The 21,621-nt window shown below is 44.6% G+C and overlaps 1 protein-coding gene across 11 annotated transcripts in view; it reads right to left on the reverse strand.

The window, feature by feature from the left end:
- Nucleotides 1-5,792: 5,792 nt before the first annotated feature.
- CTCF (CCCTC-binding factor) overlaps nucleotides 5,793-21,621 on the reverse strand; it is a 38,882-nt gene continuing 23,053 nt past the window's right edge. For 7 of the 11 annotated variants that reach the window (XM_049806850.1, XM_049806846.1, XM_049806845.1 and 4 more), the window contains 10 exons: nucleotides 20,188-20,980; nucleotides 19,353-19,523; nucleotides 18,360-18,493; nucleotides 16,741-16,861; nucleotides 15,753-15,902; nucleotides 14,236-14,396; nucleotides 13,630-13,812; nucleotides 13,062-13,197; nucleotides 8,400-8,567; nucleotides 5,793-7,354 (listed from right to left, as the gene is read on the reverse strand). In XM_049806850.1, the coding sequence (XP_049662807.1) occupies nucleotides 7,173-7,354; nucleotides 8,400-8,567; nucleotides 13,062-13,197; nucleotides 13,630-13,812; nucleotides 14,236-14,396; nucleotides 15,753-15,902; nucleotides 16,741-16,861; nucleotides 18,360-18,493; nucleotides 19,353-19,523; nucleotides 20,188-20,968 (2,187 nt within the window). In that variant the 5' untranslated portion in view covers nucleotides 20,969-20,980 and the 3' untranslated portion in view covers nucleotides 5,793-7,172. The remainder of the gene's footprint in view (nucleotides 7,355-8,399; nucleotides 8,568-13,061; nucleotides 13,198-13,629; nucleotides 13,813-14,235; nucleotides 14,397-15,752; nucleotides 15,903-16,740; nucleotides 16,862-18,359; nucleotides 18,494-19,352; nucleotides 19,524-20,187; nucleotides 20,981-21,621) is intronic. The other 4 variants (XM_049806855.1, XM_049806848.1, XM_049806854.1 and 1 more) reach the window with 1 other exon arrangement.

Raw genomic sequence — 21,621 nt, forward strand, 5'->3', positions numbered from 1 at the left:
TTGAGGGTCTGTGACCTCTCCCTGTCCTGCAGCCCCCTGAGGTGGTTCAGGGGGACGTATTTCTGCCTGAAGATGGCCGGTGAGCATGAAAAGGACAGCTCTATCCTTCCCAGCACTGCAAGGTCAGCCCAGCCCCATCACCTTGCACTGGGCATCTGCAAAGGGAGTTAATGGGGATGGGTGCTGGCACCCACTGCAAAGTGTTTCTCCAGAGGATGGTTGCCGGTGTCCACTGTAGGGTGCTTCTCCAGAGGTGGGGTGCTCGTGCTCACTGCGTCAGGGCTGCTCCAGAGCAGACGTGCCGCCCCAGGCATCATGCCAAAATGACAAAACCGCTGCCCCAAAGCAAGGACTAGAGGCAGAAGCCAGGTAGCCTCCTTGGAGCCACAGGAGTGAGCACTCAACCGCTCTGCTCCCCTGGGAGGCTCTGGACCAGACAGACAAAAAGCCAGAAGTGCTCCAGGATGGAGCAGAAAGCTGTTCTGTGCCCCGTGCAGTGCTGCAGGACTTCTCTGGACCCAATATTTCTCAGTGTTGGCTCAGCTGGCCCTACCAGAGACTGAGAAGGTGCTGAGTAAGCCAGCAGAGCTGCTCTCAGCCAGCAGCCTACGTCCCAACAACCAGCATCAGCTGGGATGGAGGGTGCCAGATGCTTTGTCCCCCTAAATTGCCCCTTTTTGACAAACCACCAAGCTCCAGGCTGCCTGAAATGCAATCTGCCAGCCAAGGGCTCCCAGAGTAGGTTTTTTTTCCCCCCAGAGGTGGAGTAACTCAGGAGAAGGTGATCCCTGGAAGGGCTGGGAGATTGCTGCATGCACCTGGGGCCACAGCACTTCTGAAACCACCTTCAGCATGAAAGCAAAGGCAGGAAGCCATCTCCCTGCAGGGACAGCGTCTCCATAGAGCCCAACCACAACACACAGCAGCTCTTTCTCAAGGAGGTGGCTGGTGAGAACATGGCTCAGGGCAAAGACCAACCTCTGCCAAGGCACCTCCTCAAGCCTCCTGAGCTACGTCAGCAAGCAGATGAGCATCAGGAAGAGGAAGGGCAGAGGGTGTTCACCACTCAGCAGAGATGATGACAGTCCTGGCTGGATCTATGGCTTTTTCAGGATGACAGGAGACCAGGCTACAGGTGGCTGAACTTTTCAGAAAGGGCACTAGGTCCCAGCTTTGTCATGCAAGGATATTCAGGACATAGAAAGAGAGAAGCTGTCACATTGCACCCATCAGAAGATGGCTTCTACTGAAGCTTAGAAACACAAAGGAGCTGCAGGCAAGCTGCATCCCAAGCTCATTCCCCAAAATACTGGGTCCCACATGCTGGAACATGCTGAGCATCAGTGCAGCAGAACACCTACACCAGGAGCAGGGCAAAGGAAGACATCCACACGCACAAACGTTCCTTGCCCTTTGTGCAAGCCCAGGCACGTCAGGATGTCCAGAGCAAACCACCTCTTCTGTCTTCCCCCACAAAGGACACAAGCTGGGCATTTTCAGCTCTATCTTAGAGTACCAGGACCTTCCCAGAAAATGGTCCTGGTGCTCCTCTCCATCCCTAGATCACCCTTGGGGAGTTGAAGCACTTAACCATGCTCTGTGGGTAATAGTAGGAGCTCTTTACCCCTGGCTCCACAACACTTCATCCTTTCCTCTGCCCACAATTCCGCTCCCAGCCCAGATGCTCCTGTGCTGTGCTGACATGGGCACTCAGGTGCCCTCCCAGCAACCATGTCCTGTGTGCTCTCACAGTGACAGCTTCTGCCATGGGTCTTGACCACTACAGACTCCTTGAGTGGTGTTGGCTGCTGGTCACCTCTGGATCCAACCCTGTGCTCTAGACTGGGCCAGTTCAGCTGCTCAGGGCCACGCTCAGCTGAGATCAGAACATCTCCAAGGATGGAGACCCCACAGCCTCTCTAGGCAGCTTTTCCAATGTTTGACTACACTTACAGTGGGAAAGGTTTTCCTTGATTCAAGCTGGATTTTCCCCTGCTCCCATTTGTCTTGGTTGCCTCTTGCCTTCTCACTGTGACAACTCCCAAAGGGGTTTGGCTCAATCTTCTCCGCAGTCTCCTATCAGCTACTTGCAGAGAGCAGCAAGGTCCCCCCTTGCTTTCTCTCCTTCAGGCTGGTCACACCAGCCTCCCATAGCCTCTCCTCGCCCAGCCTGTGCTGCAGTGGGAACTGTCCTGGGGATCTGCCAGGCTCACACCAGCCTCTCACTTGTTTCTTGTACTGGTGAGCCAAGATGGGACCAGTTAGCCCTACAAGTGATCCCTGAGGAACATGAACAACCAGCATCAGTTAGACATTGTACTGCTGACCACACTGAAGATGGTGGCCCAGCCAATTTTCCACGCACCCAATAATCCTCTTCTCCAGTCCCCATGTCTTCAATTCTGCTATAAGGAGGCTACAGAAAGACCATGTCAAAAGCCTTGCTAAAGTCCAGATGAACATTCACTGCTCTCCCCTTGTCCACACAGCCAGCCACCTCCTTGGAGAATGCAACAGGGTAGTTCCCCACATCTTCCTTTTCACCTTTCTTGAAGAGAGGTGGGACATTTGCCTTTTTCCAGGTGTCACGAACCTCCCCAGATCATCGGGATTTTTCAAAGATGAGAGAGTGCAATGACATTGGCTGGTTTCCTCAGCACCTTCAGATGTTTCCCTCAGACTCTGCCATTAGACTTGGGCCCTGGGAGGTCTGAAGACAGACTTCAACAGCCAAAATCAAGGCAAGAGCAGCACTGAGTACCTTGGTCTTTTCCACGTCCTTTGCCACTAATTCCTCTGCTCCATTAAGGAGCAGGCCTGCATTTTTCTAAAGCCTTCCTGCTGCTGCTGAAGCCCTTCTTAATACAGAAGCTGTTCTTTTTGTCCTTCACATGCTTCTCTAAGTTCACCTCCAGCTGAGCTTTGGCTCTCCCAACTCCATCCCTGCACACTCAGGCAGGGTCTGCTCCTTCAGGGCAGCCTGTCCCCCCTTCTACCTTGTGCACTTCCTTTTTCCCTTCCTGCTTGTCCACGTTGGCTGTCTACCACGCACGCCTGACTTCCTGCCAAAGACATCCTTGGATTTTGCATAGCTCTGGCCCACATTTCAGTCTGCTCTTAAATGCACACTCAAGACCAGCAAATCCACCACAGCTCTTGCCCTGCTACCACCAACAGAGTTTAGAATAGCATAGGACAGTTTAGTCCACAAGCCTGGTCATGTCAGCACCAGTTTGGATTCTGCCCACCTTCCATGAGTCGGGCAGCTTGGAAAACACTAACTGCTCTGCAAGGGTGTCCCCATGTCCTCTACCTCTTAGAGGCTCTAACAGCTGCCTCCCTGAGCTGTCCTCGATCTACATTTGTCATCATCTCACCTGGAGAATCATCTGCTACAATGACATGAAGACAAAAGAGTAGAAGAGGTCCTTAGTTTTTCCTCCAAGGAGGCAGAAGAAAGCATGCCATGGTTTGCACTCACAAAACCTCAGTCTGACACCCTTGGTTAAAGAAGTGGGCTTGGTCCTCTGCTTAGTAATGTCAGAGGAGTTAATCCCTCTAACCTAGGGGAGCTCTCAAGCTCTGAAAGACAAAAGAGCCTTTAGCAGGCTGCAGCAGTCACATAGAGCCAGTCTCCACCCCTCTTAATCCTGATGCCGTTCTCCAGCAAGCCCTCAGGACAGCAGCCCAAGCACCAGAGACAGCAGCCAGGCCAAGCAATTGCCCGAGACACTGATGCTCCTGGGGATCCATACTAGCCCTGGCTTTTCACTCAGTCCAGGGCACAGCTTTTCCAGCACTGGCAACAGCGCTGGAACTGAGCAGAGATGTTCTGTCCACATTCAGGCTTGAGATGCTGCCCTGGATGCATGTCCTCAGGAGCAGGTTGGGATGTTGCTCTGCCTCTCTCCAGAGCAGCTCCACCAAGGGCAAACCAGAAGCCTGCAAGAGAGGCACGTGTGCAGAGATACCTGCCCAAGGCAGGAGCCCCAGCTCAAATCAAAAACCAGGCTGCATAACAGGACTATTGACTGAGCAAGCATGAAGAAACCAGGTCAACTGAGCAGACTGCAAAGTAACACACCAGGCTGAGGAAAAAAGGAGGATGGCCACAGGGTGACTGCTCCCATCCCCACTAAACCCTTGCTTGGGTCTCTGGAGAAAGTTCAAAAAGCAGTTCACAATAAAACACTGCTTAGAAATCTTTTCCTCAGCTAAGCACAGAAGAAGCCACCAGCAGTCCCCTTTGGAGACCAGCCTCATCTTCCCAGGCCTGCTGCAGCAGTGGGCTGTGCCTAGCAGGGGAGGAGCTGCCAAGGAATACAACACACCACCAGTAGATCAAAGACTACTCAGGAGCAACCACGCCTGTAGCCTTCGGACAAAACTACCTCTCAGGCTCTCTTCCTTCCAGCCCACCATTGAGCTGTTCACACGCAGCCATTTCTTCCAGCTCCTCTGAACGCCAGGAGAGCCGGCAACACATCTTGGCATCACTCAGACCTGGGTACAGCAGCACAAGCTGCTGCGCAGGGAGGTCGTGCAGCAGTGCTCCCACAGACCAAGGGAGGCCTCTGCTAGAGCGTGCACAACACCTCCTTGGGGTACCATCACAGGTCACCAGTTAAAACCAAGCCACTGCAACATCTTTCATGCCCCACTTGTAAACAGTGTGTTTTAAGAGATGATGGTGGTACTCCTTACAGATCCCAAGGACACCTTCAATTTTCCAGCTCACCGTAAAGCCTCCCTAGCTCTAGGCTTATGGAAAAAACACATCTCCATCAGAGCACTGCCTCCATCTGAAACATCTTTGGGCTTCTGAGTACCCAAGGTTCTTGTCCAACTGAGAAAGCGCTTGAGGATTTATCCACTTCTGCAGCCAGACCTGGCTCCTTCTTGCCGAAGCAGCCCTTGCATTTACCTTTCCCACCTGCTGAAACAAGCCACCAATCCTGCTTAGGCATCAACTTCCAGACAGCTTTTCTTGGCAAGTTTAAGAAGGACCATCTCTCAGGACGAGAGAACTAGTCACCAAACATCTAGTGTTAAATTAAAATTAAGTCTAGCAACTCTTGTGATTAAGATTTCCTTTTCAATAAGTAATATTGTGCGATTTGCAGCAACTCCTGTTCTGAAGCCAGCAGTACAAGAGGCACTACCCTGAACTTACACAGCATGCAGCTACCTGACTGCTTACTCTCAGCTGGCTTCTCTAAGCTGCTTTCACAGGTAACTAAGAAGATACACCATGGAAACTCCACCCAAGTATCAGTCCCATTTTCCAGAATGAAGTGGAAATAATACTCCCCCTATCTAAACCACCAACTACGATCATTTAAACCCACAGCCAAGACAAACAAAAGCAACCACCACCACTCCCGCATTACTTCCAGCTCAAGCTGTAAAAGCTGACATTCACAAGTGGCCAGCCCAGCATATCTTGCGCGACTTCTCCACTGCATGCTCCTCCACGCAGCACCAGCTGAGCAAGCAGCTTAGACCCCTACTACATGACGGAGCTGCTGTAAGGAAACAGACCACGTGCTGGCTTCACCCCCGTAACACCAATTGCTTACGTGTACATTCACCCGCGGCTGCGATTTAATGTCACAGATAGCTACCTCGCATTTGGCACAGGGCAGAGGGAACACCCACAGCGAGAGAAGAGCTGGTTCCTGTTTACAGGCCTGCAGCATCTTTCTAGGAGGAGTGATGGCTTTACAGTCTGGAGATCACTGCCAGGTCATACCATTAATACATACAAAGAAAGCAGCTAGTGAGCACACATGTTAATCCATTATTATTTATTAGCTGTACAGCAGTATATTCTCCTTCCCAGCTTTCAAACCCCATTACATATTTTATAACAGTATTTTTTTCCCATGTTGGCTTCCTAAAATAATGAAAAATATCACACAGTACAGCTAAGTACAAAAATGCATCAACCTAGAGTCTGATAGCTAAACTGATAGCTCTCTTAAAAGCGATACATAGAAGAAAAATTTGTTTGAAATCAGCAAGACTGAGGCTCTATAAAAAGCTTACATATTTTAACATGTGACAGTTCATATACAGGCATCATTTGTATTTCACATTATTCCTTTTTTGTCTTTATCAGAGATCCAAAATTGTGTAATTACTGACCTATTAAAATTTCCTGGCCCAGGTTTTGAGGGCTGCAGTGACCCACTTATAAATCACCACTTCTTCCTTAACACAGGATTCATAAACACAAAATACAACTACAAGATAGAGCAAAGAAAATGTAGTCGTGAAATTATAACTCAAAAAGAAGGTTAATTATACATGTTTCAAATGCCAGTTTTGTGTGCTTCAAAACCAGATTTCACGTGTGGGTTTCTCTTGTTCCGCAAGCAATAGTCTGGGTACATCTCTTTTCTACGTGATTGGTTATCAACAGCTTTTCCAACATTTACACTCTATCAATTCTCTTATCACTTAGTTTGAAAGGAATTAAAATACTGGGGTTTATTTAAACTGCATTTTTGCATACCTCTTAATTAATGGAAAAAGATTAAAATGTAAAAAAAAGTTATTTACAAGCTTGACCATTACAGAAATGCTTTGCAGAAAGCAAAGCATATTAAGGACAGAAACCAGTTGGAGCATGCCAAAACTACCGTGTGCAGCCGACTTGGAGAACCGGAGCTAGTCAGTGGGGAAAAGCAAAAAACATTTTAAAAGTCTAGAACCCTCCCAAGTCTGCATTTACAGTTAAAAACACTACTGAGAGAAGGAGGCTCAAGGACTCTGGGAACTGGAAGGGCAAGTCCGGAGTGGTTTACCACATACTCTAGTCAAGGCTTCCACTTTTGTGTATTAAAACCTGGTGCATGTAAACACGGCCCTTGGACCAGCTTTACAATGCAGTTCAGAGCAAAACTAAATCAAGCATCTCACAGGAAACCCTCAAGGACTCAAAAATATTTCCTAATGTTCCATGATCCTGTAATGCTAACATAAAACAGCAAGTTCTAGTTAAATCACATTCTAACATCATTTTGAAGTTTTATTTCCCAGTATGTTTGGTAAAATGGTCTAAAATGATGCATTTCCCAAAGCCAAGAAAAAAGGTAAAAGGAAAAATAGATTTGAGCCGCTTAAACACAGCCCAGGCCAGTTCAGTCAGCCAGCGTGATCTTCCTCCATCACCGGTCCATCATGCTGAGAATCATCTCAGGAGTGAGGTCTCCATTGGGAGCTTCCACTACAGCAGGCTGAGCTTCTTCCTCTTCCTCTACTGTTTCCGCATCAGGTTCTTTCTTTACTTCAACTATAATATTTTCAATTTCACCAGTGTTCTGGTCTTCAACCTGAATGATTGCTGCAGCTACAAGGGCAGAAAACAAAAGGAGGAGGGGGAAACAACATTTTTTTTTTTTACTGGTTCCAGAGCTGGCCTGCACACCTCACCAGATAACTTTTCAGTAGATACTTAAGACTCTTCCATGGAAAGGGAAGGTGGGGCCCACAACTCACATTCCCACATTAGCAGGGAGCGATTCAACCTGTCTCATTCATCCAAGTATCAAGCATCTATTTCCTTGCCCCTCTGTGAAGATGTGCTACCACTGCAACAGTTCCAGTATGCCTTCTGGTATTAAGACATTACTCAAACAACAGATATTGTAGAGTAATCAATAAACAAGACCATACCAGTGTATGGGCATAAGGCAAAATGTCAAATTCAGGGGAATCCAGTGATACTAGTGATGAATTCAGCATAAGATGTTTCCACAAGCTGTAATTCTAGGAAGGACAGAAGCCACACTTGTAGCACTGAGCAGACAGGCAAGCCACCAGGGAAGCCATTACCCCTTGAAGGAACAAATTTGCCCTTCCTGCTTTGTTCCTAGAATTTATTTACTCAAGACTTTGCACAGTCACCGATGTCTATTCTTATGGAGAAAACTCTGTAGAGTTGAAATGACAGCTGCATTAATGCTATGCTCAGAACTACAGACCTAAAGCATGTTTGCTTGCAGCAATACCTACAAAAGTCTACATAGGTAAGAATACCACAGTGGTTGTACTAACAGGCGTTTTACCAGGAACTGTACATTAGTAGAGACGCTGTAACTGGTGCAAGAAGCAGTGAGCTGTCTGCACATCTATGAAATGGAATAATACTAAAGAAAAAATAATGTCCTCTCCTTTTAACATGGTCTGAAGTGGCTATGTTCTCTGGTGACCAGGAAACCCTTGCAACAAATTTCACACAAAAGGTGAGTTCTTGTTAAAATAGAGACAAGTACAGTTATCTAGTTTTTAAATAAGCTCACTTGAGGGGAGAAGTTATCCTACAAGAACTACCAAATCCAAGGAAAAAGCAGCTCAAGCAAGCAGTATAACATAAGCTTCAATTAGTGACTTACGCTGGGATTGTTTTGGCTGAGTGGCAGCTTTGCCTGGTGGTCTTCCTCTTCGTTTCTTACTGGGAGGTGGTGCAGGAGCCTCTTGCTCAACTTCTGGTTCAGCCTCAATTTCTACTGCTGTCTCCTCCTCATCTTCATTATCATCCAAATCTGGTTCAGCATTTTCCTCTGTATGAAACATTGTATTAGGTAAGTCTTCAGTTTAAACAAGAAACAGACACATCCATCTACAGAGAACCACCACCAAATCCTCATCCAAAAGCAGTCAACTCGGATGAGAAAGAAGGCAAACAAGTCCTTTGTTGAGAAGCTGGTGCCACAGACTGTTAGTCTGTCACCCTCACATTAGATGGAACAAATTGTCCTTCAGAAAGCAAAAGAAAACATAATTATGTTAGGTTATGCAATAAAAGCTCCTCTGCACATCCACAAAGGAGCTCAGAAAGACAATGGCAGGAGAGAGACCAAATAATACACTGCTGGGCTACTCCCAGGTCCATCACAGGAGCCATCAGCCCATCAAAGTCCCACCTGCACAACTCACAGGAGGTGCACAGGGGTGCACAATAGAAGGAGGGAACCCAAATCAACTTCTGAGGAACAAACATCTTGTCCAGGGCACTCCCAGGTGAGCCACCAGCCCCAGCATCCAGGTGCAAACCCCACCATGATGAGTCATCAGGAGCAGCTCTCCTGATCACCTTTTACACTAAGAGGTATGGGGGAATTGAAAGACATGGATTTGATGGACAGACCACTCAGTGGATAAGGAATTGGCTGGATGGTCACACTCAAAAGAGTTGTGGTCAACAGCATGACGTTCAAGTGGAGACCAGTAACAAGTGGCATTCCTCAGGGGTTGCTCTTGGGACCAGCACTGTTTAACATCTTTGTCAGTGACATAGTGGGATTGAGAGCACCCTCAGCAAGTTTGCCAACACCACCAAGCTGTGTGGTGCAGTCAACACACTGGAGGGAAGGGATGCCATCCAGAGGGACCCTGACAGGCTGGAGGAGTGCACCCATGCAAATCTCATGAAGCTCAACAAGGCCAAGTGCAAGGTCCTGCACATGGGTTGGGGCAATCCCGAGCACAAACACAGGCTGGGCAACGAGTGGATTGAGAGCAGCCCTGCAGAGATGGACTTGGGAGTGCTGGTTGGCAAGAAGCTCAACATGACCTGGCAATGTGTGTTTGCAGCCCAGAAAGCCCAGAAATTCTGGGCTGCATCAAAAGAAGTGTGGCCAGCAGGTCAAGGGAGGTGATTCTGCCCCTCTACTCTGTTCTCATGAGACCCCGCCTGGAGTACTGTGTTCAGCTCTGGGGACCCCAACATAAGGACATGAACTTGTTGAAACGAGTCCAGAGGAGGGCCACAAAGATGATCAGAAGGCTGGAGCACCTCTCCTATGAAGACAGGCTGAAAGAGTTGGGGATGTTCAGCCTGGAGAAGAGAAGGCTCTGGGGAGACCTTATAGCAGCCTTCCAGTACCTAAAGGGGGGCTGCAAGAAAGCTGGAGAGCTACTTTTTACAAGGACATGTAGTGATAAGAAAGGGGTAATGGCTTTAAACTGAAAGAGGTTAGATTTAGATCAGATAAGGAAGAAATTCTTTACCGCAAGGGTGGTGAGGCACTGGAACAGGTTACCTGGAGAGGTTGTGGATGCCCCATCCCTAGAAGTGTTCAAAGTCAGGTTGGATGGGGCTTTGAGCAACCTGGTCTAGTGGAAGGTGTCCCTGCCCATGGCAGGGGTGTTGGAACTAAATTATCTTTAAAGTCCCTTCCAACCCAAACCATTCTATGATTCTGTGATTCTATGAATTGCTGGCTGGGGGTGGGACACAATGGGATGCAGGGGAAAGGCAGTTTTGGATCACACAGGACTACTTATGGGATGCTTAGGGGAGGGGCTGAGGTGATGTGGAGAGGAATTAAGTGTGTGAAATAGAGGGGCAAGAGGATAAAAAGGGCCAGTCACACATAAATAGTGGTAACAGCCACTACAGTATCTCTACAAAACACTACAACTCAAGAGGGATCCGAGCAAGTCTCCTAGCCCTGAAGAAATGGCAACACCATACTTCAGGCCTTCTCTGTTAAGTAGATAGGAAACCAGGGCAGCAGCTCCCAGACACTGGGACTTATGTTCAAGACCTCAAAATCTCAAGCTGAATATGGCAGAACCACACAAAACTGGGGAGTTCTTAAGCATTAAGGGTGAGCACATGTCTGCAGATTGCTCACCATGCTTTCCAGGGCCACTGACATACAGTTTACCAACCAGTCACTAAAAGGATCTTCCCCAACACCTCTCTTCAGAGGCAGGACAGGTCTAATACAGCATATTTTATGAGGCCCTGTCTACTCAAAGAATTTAAGATGGCACCTCCCATTCACATCAACTCTTTGCACCTCATTGCATTTTGGAGCTGATTCCAATCCAACAGTCCTCATGGCAAGCTGTGGGGTTTTTTTTGCAACTTTTATGTTGTTAACTGAGCTTATTGTTCTAGACTTTATTCTTCAGAACACTCCTTAAAGTTACTAGGTTAGCACCATCCACATGATCAGAATGCCCTGATCAAAACCAAAGCAGACAAAAAGCAGTAAGAGATGTCAAATAGGATAGTATTGTTTGGACAGCAAAATGATTGCCCTTAAATTTGTAAGGGTGTCAACTGCATAGAAGAGTGGCTTCACTCATGAACAAAAGGGCAATTGCATAAGGCATACTTCTGTTTATCCACCTAAAGGGGAAAAAACCACCCAAACAAACTGCCCCTTACGTACACTGAGGCACATATATGCTACATTACTTTACACAGTCACTCAAGGAATATTCCCCAAACCAAATTTCTTTCATTTATTGGATTTCTCAGGTGCCAGCTTTTTAGAGCTTCTTTATATCACCCCCCTCAACTCAGTGTCTATCAACTAGAAGTCTGTCTAACATTGGGCAGACAGGCCAGATGGGAGACAAAACTATCATTTGCTATCTGGTATTTTTCCCATTAGCACAAGACAGGTCTGTTTCATCACAGCTTTGCTCACCATTTTTAGATATTTAGCAGTTGCCAAAACTCATGAAACTGCAGATCTAGAGATAAAAACAACACTGAATAATGCAGTTCTCCTGAGAATGTGGTTAGGGCCTCTTTCTTACCACTACTTAGCTCACACTAGTCAATTCTTCACATCTATCAAATGATTCCTGAGAAGTCAACCCAGACTTGTCAACTCATCTGAGGCTGAAGGGATTCTCTCAGTTACAAAGTCTGAGCCACAGCCATACAGAGCTCATCATCAGTCCACCTAGCAAGCATGACTTCTGACCAGCTTCCCCAAAAAATTGTTTTGCACCTGGACCATATCAACTAAATAAAATTTGGGGTTTTAGAATAGGCTAAACTCCCAGGAAGCCTACAAATCAGATAAAAATTAGATACTCCAGAATCCCATATTTTTAATTACCTTCCATCAAGGCAGTTATTTTACTCTCTCTACCTCCATGATCTTTTCATATTTTAAATGAACAATTAGTTACACGTGCTTTTATTCAACTGATTGTAACACTTTTTTTGAAATACCTATACAAACATGAGGTTAAGCACTTATTTCTACAGTTTTTGAAGTCAAGGTTTGCACAAGCCGTTTGACCATACTCATCCTATAAAACTTGTTTGCCACATAAGCATTTCAGATATACATTCTCTAGCCAGAAAGATGCCTACACCCCTTGATTAATTACATAAAACACTCCGGATAAAAGACTAATCAGCAACACTGCTTTTGCAGAATCATCTTTGAACTGGTTGGTCTTGAGACTCTACTTCAACTTTCCTGCTGAAGACATGACTAAGCTTTCCCTCCACCAGGAGGGAAGACTATGACTGAGTTTTTCCTTCACAAATAGGACCACAGTGAAGGTGATCACTACCTGCTGCAACAGCTTCTGCCATCTCCCTGTTCTGGATAAGCTTACAGACAATAGCCACCCTATTACAAATTGCACCTAACCCATCTTCTGGCACGTTATCCAGTAAGTCAGAGCCCTTCAAAAGCCATCTTCTCAATATCAGCATACATGCAAACACACGCATGAAGCGGAAGACACCACCAGCTCCTTGACCCTTCAATTGTCTCAGCAGGCTGTCCACAACAGTCCATAGATTGCCAGTACTGTCTCCACCATTCTCTTGGATGCGGCCAGCCTTCCTCCACAGAAGCAGCCAAGCTATTCAGCAGTGGGGTCATCTGGACATGCCACATGCCACCCAATAGCAGTGAAGCAAGAGCACGTACCATTTCATAGCAGTGCACCACAGAAACACACAGTTTCTTTTGGCACACTGAAAGCATTACCAGAGAATTTCACACACAGAAGAGCAGGCAGGACAGGAACTGCGCAGCCTAGGCAAAGGGTGTCAGACTGTTTTTTCAACTACTCTGTCTTGGAAGAGGCCCGGGACAGCAGAATCTATACTATCCCTCACAGGCAGTCACCTCTGTACTTGGCCACATACCATCATTTTTTGCTTGCCAACTAGATAAAAGCTTTTCAAGTGCCAGAACAAACCTGTAGAACGGGCAAACTAACAGCTAACACACACAGCAAGTCACAGGCCTGTAGTTCTCAGAATGTTCTGAGCCATTTCTTACCACTGTCAGAGGAATCTTCTTTCTTAGACCGCATCTTTCTCTTTCGGCCACGTTTGCCCTTCTTTGTCTCTCCTCCATTCTCTCCTTCCCCACCATCTAGGCCAGAGCAGTTATCAGCATGTCTGGCCATTGTGTTCTACTCAAAGAGAAAAAACACAACAAAAAAATACAACATGCATTGAATCCAAGATCAGATATTCTGGCTCTATATTTTCAAACACATTTCTGGTAACTTGCATTTTTTCTTTTTCTTCTCTTAAGAAAGACTATGTAGGGGAAACTGGTAAATTTCCATCAACTTTATGAATAAAAGTTGCATTTTCACATTGCTTATTATGTCAACCCTAATACATGCTAGTACTAATTCTGAATTATACCAGGTCTCCCCCCGTCTCTTTTCCTCTGAGAAAGAAGTGCTCTATTTCAGAGATCAGTATTGTGCCATGTACCTCATGCACCTTTCCTTTTGGGTAAACCTTTCCTTTTGGGTAAACCTGTTCCCCTCCCCTTGGTTAAAAGCCTCATTCCACCACAAAACACCACAATTCAAAGCAGTATATTCTCTTACCCTGCGAGTGAATGTTTTGCCACACTTGGAACAGACGAAGGCAGCAGGGACAAAGTTAGGATCGTGGTATCGTTTGAAGTGCATATCGAGGAGCTGTTTCTGACGGAAGGTTTTATCACAATGGCTACAGGCATAAGGCTTTTCTCCAGTATGGGTCCGTTTATGCATGACCATGTGTCGCTCCTGACAGGGACAAGACAGGAAAAGTAACTTGAGAACTCAGATATATGGATACAGAAGAGTGAATTTTCAGCTAAAGGGAGGCCAAAACTTTATCCTTAATATCAAGGAAAGGATGATTCTGCAGGAATGTGAGAACATCCTGACTGATGGCATAATCAGTCCTAGCTACTTCCATCATAGATGGACTCTTATCTCTTTGTCAACAGATGCATCAAAGGTTGTGACTTAGAAAGTACTTCTCTACAGGGGAACGCTACACCATCAAGAAGCAAAGGCCACTGAACCTTCCTTCACACCCTTCAAAAGATTTAGAGAGCTAATTTGATCTTGACAGCTGGTCAAACTTAACAGCTAAGATTTCCACCTTATATTTTTAGCTCCTGTTCTAATGCTCCTAAGAGGTGCCAGTCCCCCAAAGCTTACCTGTCTGCATGCATAATCGCACTGGTCACACTTGAAGCGCTTCTCATTCTTGTGAGACTTTTGATGCTGTATGAGGGCATACCGCTCATGAAACACAGCATCACAGTAGCGACACTTCTTGCCCTGTTCGATGTAGGAATGCTGCTTTCGCAAATGGACACCTAGGAACAAAAGAATCAGAGGCTTTAATCACCGTGCCTTTCTAAGCATGAAAGACTAGCCTACAGTTCCCTTAGCAATCTCCCTGCATGCAGTCTCAAGCTCAAGCCAAAAAAGTGAAATAGTTAATTTAGGATTCTACCAAAAACCTAAAAGACTCTCAATTAAAAGCACCCAGAACAATTTCTAGACAGAAAGGTCTTGAAGAAAAACTCCATTGAGTTTTTCCACAGGATTCTAGATTTGGTTATTAGTCAGTCTGTGCTGATACAGTACACTTGCATTTGATTAACATATGTTTGTCACACTAAAGTGCCTCGTGGACTGTTATGCCAGGTAATACACTGGGGGAAACAGGATTTTCTGCAGGATTAGAAGTCAGAGTGACAGGGCTAGAAGGCAACAGGGATACCAGCAGATAATCCCCAAAAGAGGTTTTAGTCACTTCTTTAAAATCCTCCAACTATGAGCATACCACAGCTGCACAAGGTACCTTATGGTAGACTAAAGCATTATGAGAAGAAAAATTCTTCATAGCTAACATCAGTTTTCCTCTGTTGTAAATCAGCTTGTTTGCTCCCGACATCAACTGACTTCCACACTCTCAAACTGCCTCTTGCTGTAGCACTTTACACTTGTCTTTACTGGAAGGGAGCCCGCCTCCCCATTAGTTGGGTGATATTCTGTTTATAGACAGAAAGTTCTGCCAAACTGTGGCTTCTTCCTTCTCCTCAGCTGCTCTGGGCGTGATATTATTTTTCACCTTCTTGTAGAACATAAAAGAGAGCTTGCCTGCTGGAATCACACTGGGTACTGCTTGCTAGAGTAAGACTCTCCTACTGCAAGGACTTAGGGCTTTTGTGACAACTCAAGTCTTTCCTACCCTGTCTGTGGCACACAGCTCCACACCCTGGAAAATTAAACTATTTGGTCTAATTCAAACTTTTTAGCTTGATGACAATATCTCTGCATGAAACTTAATAGCCTCCAATGTGCAGGAGGTCAAGCCAAGTGACCTCTGGGTTTTTCAAACCTCAATCCACACGCAGTTGTAATCTCAGTCCAAGTTCAATAAATGCCTTGCATCTATAGGCCTGAAAACAGTAACTTGCCTTGTATGCTTGGAAAACACACTACATTTTCAAATAATGAAAAAAACCTTAAAATTCTTAGTTTGCAGCAGCTATTGTAAGGTAAAAGTGTGTATTACCAGCCACACATCTAATCCTGTGCTTCATGTTGTACAGTTACCAGAAGTATTAGGTAAAAAAAAGTCAGCAGTTGGGTTACGTGAACTCTATTTCTGGGAAGTGTTTCGTAGAATCTTCACCAAATGGCCACTTTTGTGAGATACATACCCAAGTCACTCTTTCTCGCTATAACAGTATCACAGTGAGGACAGTGAAATTTGGCCACATTCTCCGTGTGCTTCTGCAAAATGTGCATCTTCATGGTACCACTCTGAGTGAAGCGAGCATGGCAGATGTAACATTCATATGGCTTCTCTCCTTCAGTAGCAGAAGGAAAAAAAATAGCACAAGTACTTTTATTAAGAAGAAATCTCACCAAGAAGCCCCAAACAAAACAACCTCCCAAAACTTCCAACAGGCAGCTAGTTGACAGAAAATAGTAACCCTAGAAAGAGCTCAGTAATGTCTCTTTCTCTATAAATTTTAGCTTCAGCGTGCATCTTTCTACAAAGAGACTCAAGTCCAATCTTTAAGCAAATGAGTTAAATTGTTATCCTTACTCTGAGAAATGTATGGAAGACCTACACACAGGTTGCCAGAAGACAGCAAGTGGCATCAGATTTTTGGGGGGCTTGTGGGTTCTGAATGCTCATGTATACATGCAAGGGCATTTTTTCCCCTTCAATTTTAGCAATACGATTAATTTGGCATGACAGTAACGTTCTGTGCTAAAACCATCCCGATTTCTATTAAAGAAAAAATGTAGGATTTTTAAAAAATAACATGCATGAGACGCTTTTGCAACTACACTCAAGCATGAAACTATAAAAGGCTATAATATTCAACCAGAAGTGGAAAACTGGTAATAGGAGTTTCTTCTGTTCACACTGGAAGTGCCTGTACATTATCACCTCACAGTCAGACTGGAAATCAGAATTCTCCAAGCTCATTTCTTGGTGCAGCAGTTACTACCAGGTTATGAATTTACAAGTGCTTAGAATCACGGTGCACTCTCTTCATTTACAGATTTTATAAAGGTTTTTTTATCAACTACAAAATTATATTTCTTTTGCTGTTTAAGTGTTAGCACCCATTGTACACAGCCTCAGCACTCTTTGACGCTAAACAACACACTAAAAAACCATGGCATCAATACCAGAGTGGGTCCTCATGTGCCTCTTCAGTTTGTAGGTATCCCTGCTGGCATAGCTGCACAAGCTGCACTGGAACGGACGCTCTCCAGTGTGAGAACGAATGTGGCGTTTCAATTTGCTAACCTGGAAGTCAAAAGCAATACTGAAATTAGCATAGATGAGCAGGTCAGTTTGCCAAAAGTACAAGAAATCAGTCAAGATTAAGTTTAAGGCAGTCTATTTTTATCTTACCACTAACCCAAACAAGCATGTTCTAATGCCATTTTTACACTGCACATAGCCACTCACTCCTGCCCACTCTACTTCACCTCCCAACTTCATTCCCAATCTTGCTTGATGCTTGCTCCCACGTTCAGTGCAGCCTGGTTTAGAGTCTTGTGCTCACCTTACTGTTATCAACCATCTCAGCATCTGAAGACACGCTAAAATTTGAAAGTGTCCTGGAGAGGCACAAGAAAGTGTTCTGGGAAAGCATGCACCCAAGGAACATTGTGGGAGGCGAGTGTCCCCTGTACAGTATATTCTTCTCCACAGGGTGCTTTCTTGGGTCCTCTCCAGTTACTTTGAGAAGGATAAGATAAATCAATTTCTTGCTAAGAACAACAAAAAAAATCTAGTCCTACAATCAACAAGGTGACTTAATTCCCTTCCTCTCCTGCTTTTATCTAGAAGGCACCAACCCAGCTTAAAGGTCAGCATGAACACAAACGTTAAGGCATTTTTTGCTCAAACGTGACCACGCTGCTTAATCACCAACCTATGTCTACAAAACGCAGCACGAGCTCACGTATAGATCAACTTGGTTATTTATTCCTAACTCATACTATGAAAACTACTGCAGCACAATTTATTCAGCACTCAAACCACAGGGCATGGAATTACAGCACTGCAGCCACAGTGTGGATAGGAAAAAAAGCCCAAAGCCCCTACTCAACCTCTCCCCCCTGTAGCCTTCTTCCACTGCAGACATCCCCTTGTTTTGTTGTTTTTTTTTTTAAATTATGGTGCTCATCATCTTGCTCAAATTTCCCATCACAATATAAAGGCTGTCCTGTAGCATAAGTAACAATACTGCATAGGAGAGAGCATCCAAGGAAGCTTAATTTACTTGAGCAAATTAGACAATCACCCAGTATTAGCAAAGCTGCTTTTCACCAATATTGAGGCAAAGGCTCATTAGTTTTTGCTACAGTCACCTTAGTGGCATAAACCAATCATATGCAGAATGCACATTTCTAAAATGGGAGGGTACCTCTAGTCTGAAAGTCCATCCTTACTGCAGCAGGAGATGGCTGCCTTCTTCAAGACGGAGCATGCTATGACTCCTGCAATCATCTTAAAGGCCAAATAATTTAAGAAACAATGACAACAACTATTGTCTCCAAAGAGGAAGTGGACATCACTTAGAATTTCTGTGCATAAATGCTCACTGTTTTCTCATTAACTGAGGAAACCCCACCATTTGCTTCCAAGAGCAGACCTGATTTATAACTTTTTCTTCTCAGAGCCTTTTAAGCAAATAGCCAAAGAGGAAATGCCTAAGAACAGTTTGTAACAGATGGTGAACAAGCTTTGAAGCGTACAAGGAAGTATTCAGTGCTGTAACAATTAACCAACATACCTCCACACTAGCATAATCACACATTGAACATTTGAATGGTTTCTCATGGGTATGTTTGTAGCGGCGATGCCGAACCAACTCTCCACTGGTCACAAAGGCCATGTCGCAGTCTGGGCACTTGTGAGGGCGAGTACCTAATAGTTTGCAGCAAAACAGGAAGATGACATTCAGATATAGTGACAAAAGAGAATATGGAACAGTTTGGGGGTTACTTTTTTTGGTTTTAAAGTGAATTAGCAACATTGCTTTCACATTCTGAAAGATTAAATTAGAGAAGCAAATAATACACAAGAGTCAACTTTTGTATAAATAACTAATGGATTGAAGATCTTAGAGAATTAATATCCTTTCAGTGAGGAAACAGACTCCCTTATTTTCGTATCACTTGGTTATTTACAAATTTCAAACCACCCAGTTAGACATAAGTATGCAGACAAAACAAGGGATATGAATGACATTTTTTTCACAGAAAGGTCACAACAAGCTTAAGTTTAATTACAGTTCAATTACCTGTAGTTTTATACCAGAAACTTTAGTAAGGACCACAGAAATCTGCTACAGTTCCTAGCCATAAGTTTTATTGGTCCAGTTTATAACCTCCTCCTTGGGGTTAGTTTTTTTTTGTTGTTATTTTCAGTTCCCTTATGTTTAAGCTCCAGCCTCATTCTCATCTTACTTTTCTGCAAACAACAGCAGCAACACAAAGCTTAGTACTAATGCCAAAGACAAATGGAACATTTCTGTAACCTCAGGTAATTTCAGATGAAGCCCAGGATCAGTTTTATCCCTGTGTACAGGGCAAGCTCTGTACCTGACCTGGCCAGGCAGAAAACTGCATTCATATGAGAAACAAATGACAGCACTGCATGGTTTCTTCCTTTTTAGCTTGTTCCATAAGAGAAATTAGATTCAAGATAGATCCATCCTGGTTTTATATCTGTTCTAATGACAGAGCAGATCCTACAAAAACAATGTACACAAAAGCAAGAGTACCTGTGTGAGTGTTGAGGTGGTTCCTCAGCAATGTGACTGTCCGGAAAGCTCTGCCACAGAGATGGCACTTATGTGGTCTTTCATCAGTGTGGCTTTTCATGTGGCGGTCCAAGTTGGAACGACGCGGACAAGTGTAACTGCACAGTTCGCACTGGAATGTCTTCTTTACACCTAGCCATGAAGGAAATAACCTTTACTCTTGACTGTGGTCTACTGCATAACATAAGAGATCAGCAGGGCAAAGGAAAGCTTCTTGGAGACATAACTACTACAAGGAAACATCATGTACCATTAAATCCAACTGCATACCCTTACAAACAGTCATTGCTGACTATGGCTGACTTGGTTTCAATTTTCATTAGTATGCCAGCACTCAATGGTCCTTCTCCCCTCTAAAAAGGGCTGCTTAACTTACAGTTTTAAGAAAAGTCAAATGTACATATTGCTGTATTTTGCACCACCTACCTTACCCAGCAATTGATTAGGAAAAAACACACAGAACTAATTATACTGTTGGTTCCTGATGTAAACCACATGTACACAAACTCTTACATATGCATTACAGCAAGGAGAAGAATCTTCTGAACTGTAGTTATATGGGAATATTAATGCCACAGCATCACACTCAAGGAAAATGAGCTCCTTTATAGCCTAGATAGACAAGATGGGATGTTTGCCCAGGAAACAATAGAGCCGAGTGCTATTATATAAAGAGTACATGACACTGGGCATGTTTGCTTTCCTCCCACTTGCATCTACTCACACTTCAATCATATTTCAAGGTCCCACCATAACAAATACATTTTTAAAACCCACTTGCAGATGGGAAGCTTACCTTTCTTTTTAATTTTTGTTGGTTTAGGTGGCTTCATATTGCCCACCACCTTTTCTGCATTGACCTCAGACAACAAACCCTCCTGCTGCTCTTCTTCAAAGTCATACACAGAGACATCCACATCTTTGCCTTCCTCAGTGTAGCGAAGCTTACTCTTTTTGTTTTTCTTTGTTTTTTTGGCTGGTGGCTGATAGTCTGGATCTTTTTGCCAATTGGGATCTTCCTGTGGCTGAAGTTCACCTTGTTCCAGTGTCTCCACCTCACCATTTGCACCCACTTTCACTACTTGGAAGCCTTCTGGTAAAGGGAGGGTGTGACAGATCATGGGCTCTCCCTCTTGCAGGCCTCCTTTGGAAACCTCATTTTCATAAGCTCCCTGAAGTTCTTCCACAGATGTGGTGGCAACAGGTACAGTCACTGGTACAGGTACTTGGACCAGCTGAAGCTCACCAAGGTTTATAGGCTGCTCTTCCATATTAACAACCTGAAGTGTTATGATCTGTGTGTCATCCACGGTAGCCTCTGTTTCTTGAGGCACTGCACCTTCCATTACTTCAGTCTTCATCTGAAGAAGAGTTGGATCCAGCTGTTCCATCATCACCATCTGCACACCACTGTTGACATCCTGCACCACTTCACCTCCATCTGCTTGGTTTGGTGGTATATGACAAGCATCGTCCTCCTGCCCACCTTCACGTCGCCTTTGATAGGTTTTTCTCTCTTTCCCTTTAATAAAAGTTTCTGATTCTTCCACAATAGCTTCAACTGCCTCACCTTCCATTTCACCTTCCTGCTGTAAAAACAAGAGAATGAATGCTGCACACCATTCAATGTATTTTAGCAACTGCACAAACCCCACAGAGGGACAAGTGGCCTAACTGAAAACAACCAGCTCAAGAGCAGCAACATATTGCAATCATATTCAGAAAACGGGATTTGGTAACTGTAGGTCTCTCCTAGCGTATTGCCACCATAAACCAAGGCAATCACAGAATGCTGCCTGAAGTGAGACAACTGTACCAGTTTCTTGGAAAGGACAGAAAACAAGGAGGAGAAATTAAGTGATATGCATGTTCCCATTTCTCAGACCACAAATCCCACAGGCAAGATGTACAGCAGTATTATTCTTTACTGAGCTTGTTTAGTCACTTCACACAGTTTAGCAATATCAGAGGCAGTCTTTGGCTATAAATTTTAAAGATACAAAGATAACATACTGTTAAAAGTAAAGAGCCAACCTTAAAGAAAGTCTTGCATCTGAGAAGCGCAGAACTTTTCCAGGAAGAAAAAGCACTAAGAATTGAGCACAAGAACTTACTTCTCACTTGTTTCATGTCAAACAACTACTATTTCCTGTATGTTTAAACTTCTCTGAACAACAAAAGTAAAAAGGACATAATCGAGTTAGTCAGGTGTATTTCTTGTAAGCAGCAT

This window comes from Accipiter gentilis, chromosome 7, assembly GCF_929443795.1.
Source record: "Accipiter gentilis chromosome 7, bAccGen1.1, whole genome shotgun sequence".
In the NCBI taxonomy this organism is placed as follows: domain Eukaryota; kingdom Metazoa; phylum Chordata; class Aves; order Accipitriformes; family Accipitridae; genus Astur; species Astur gentilis.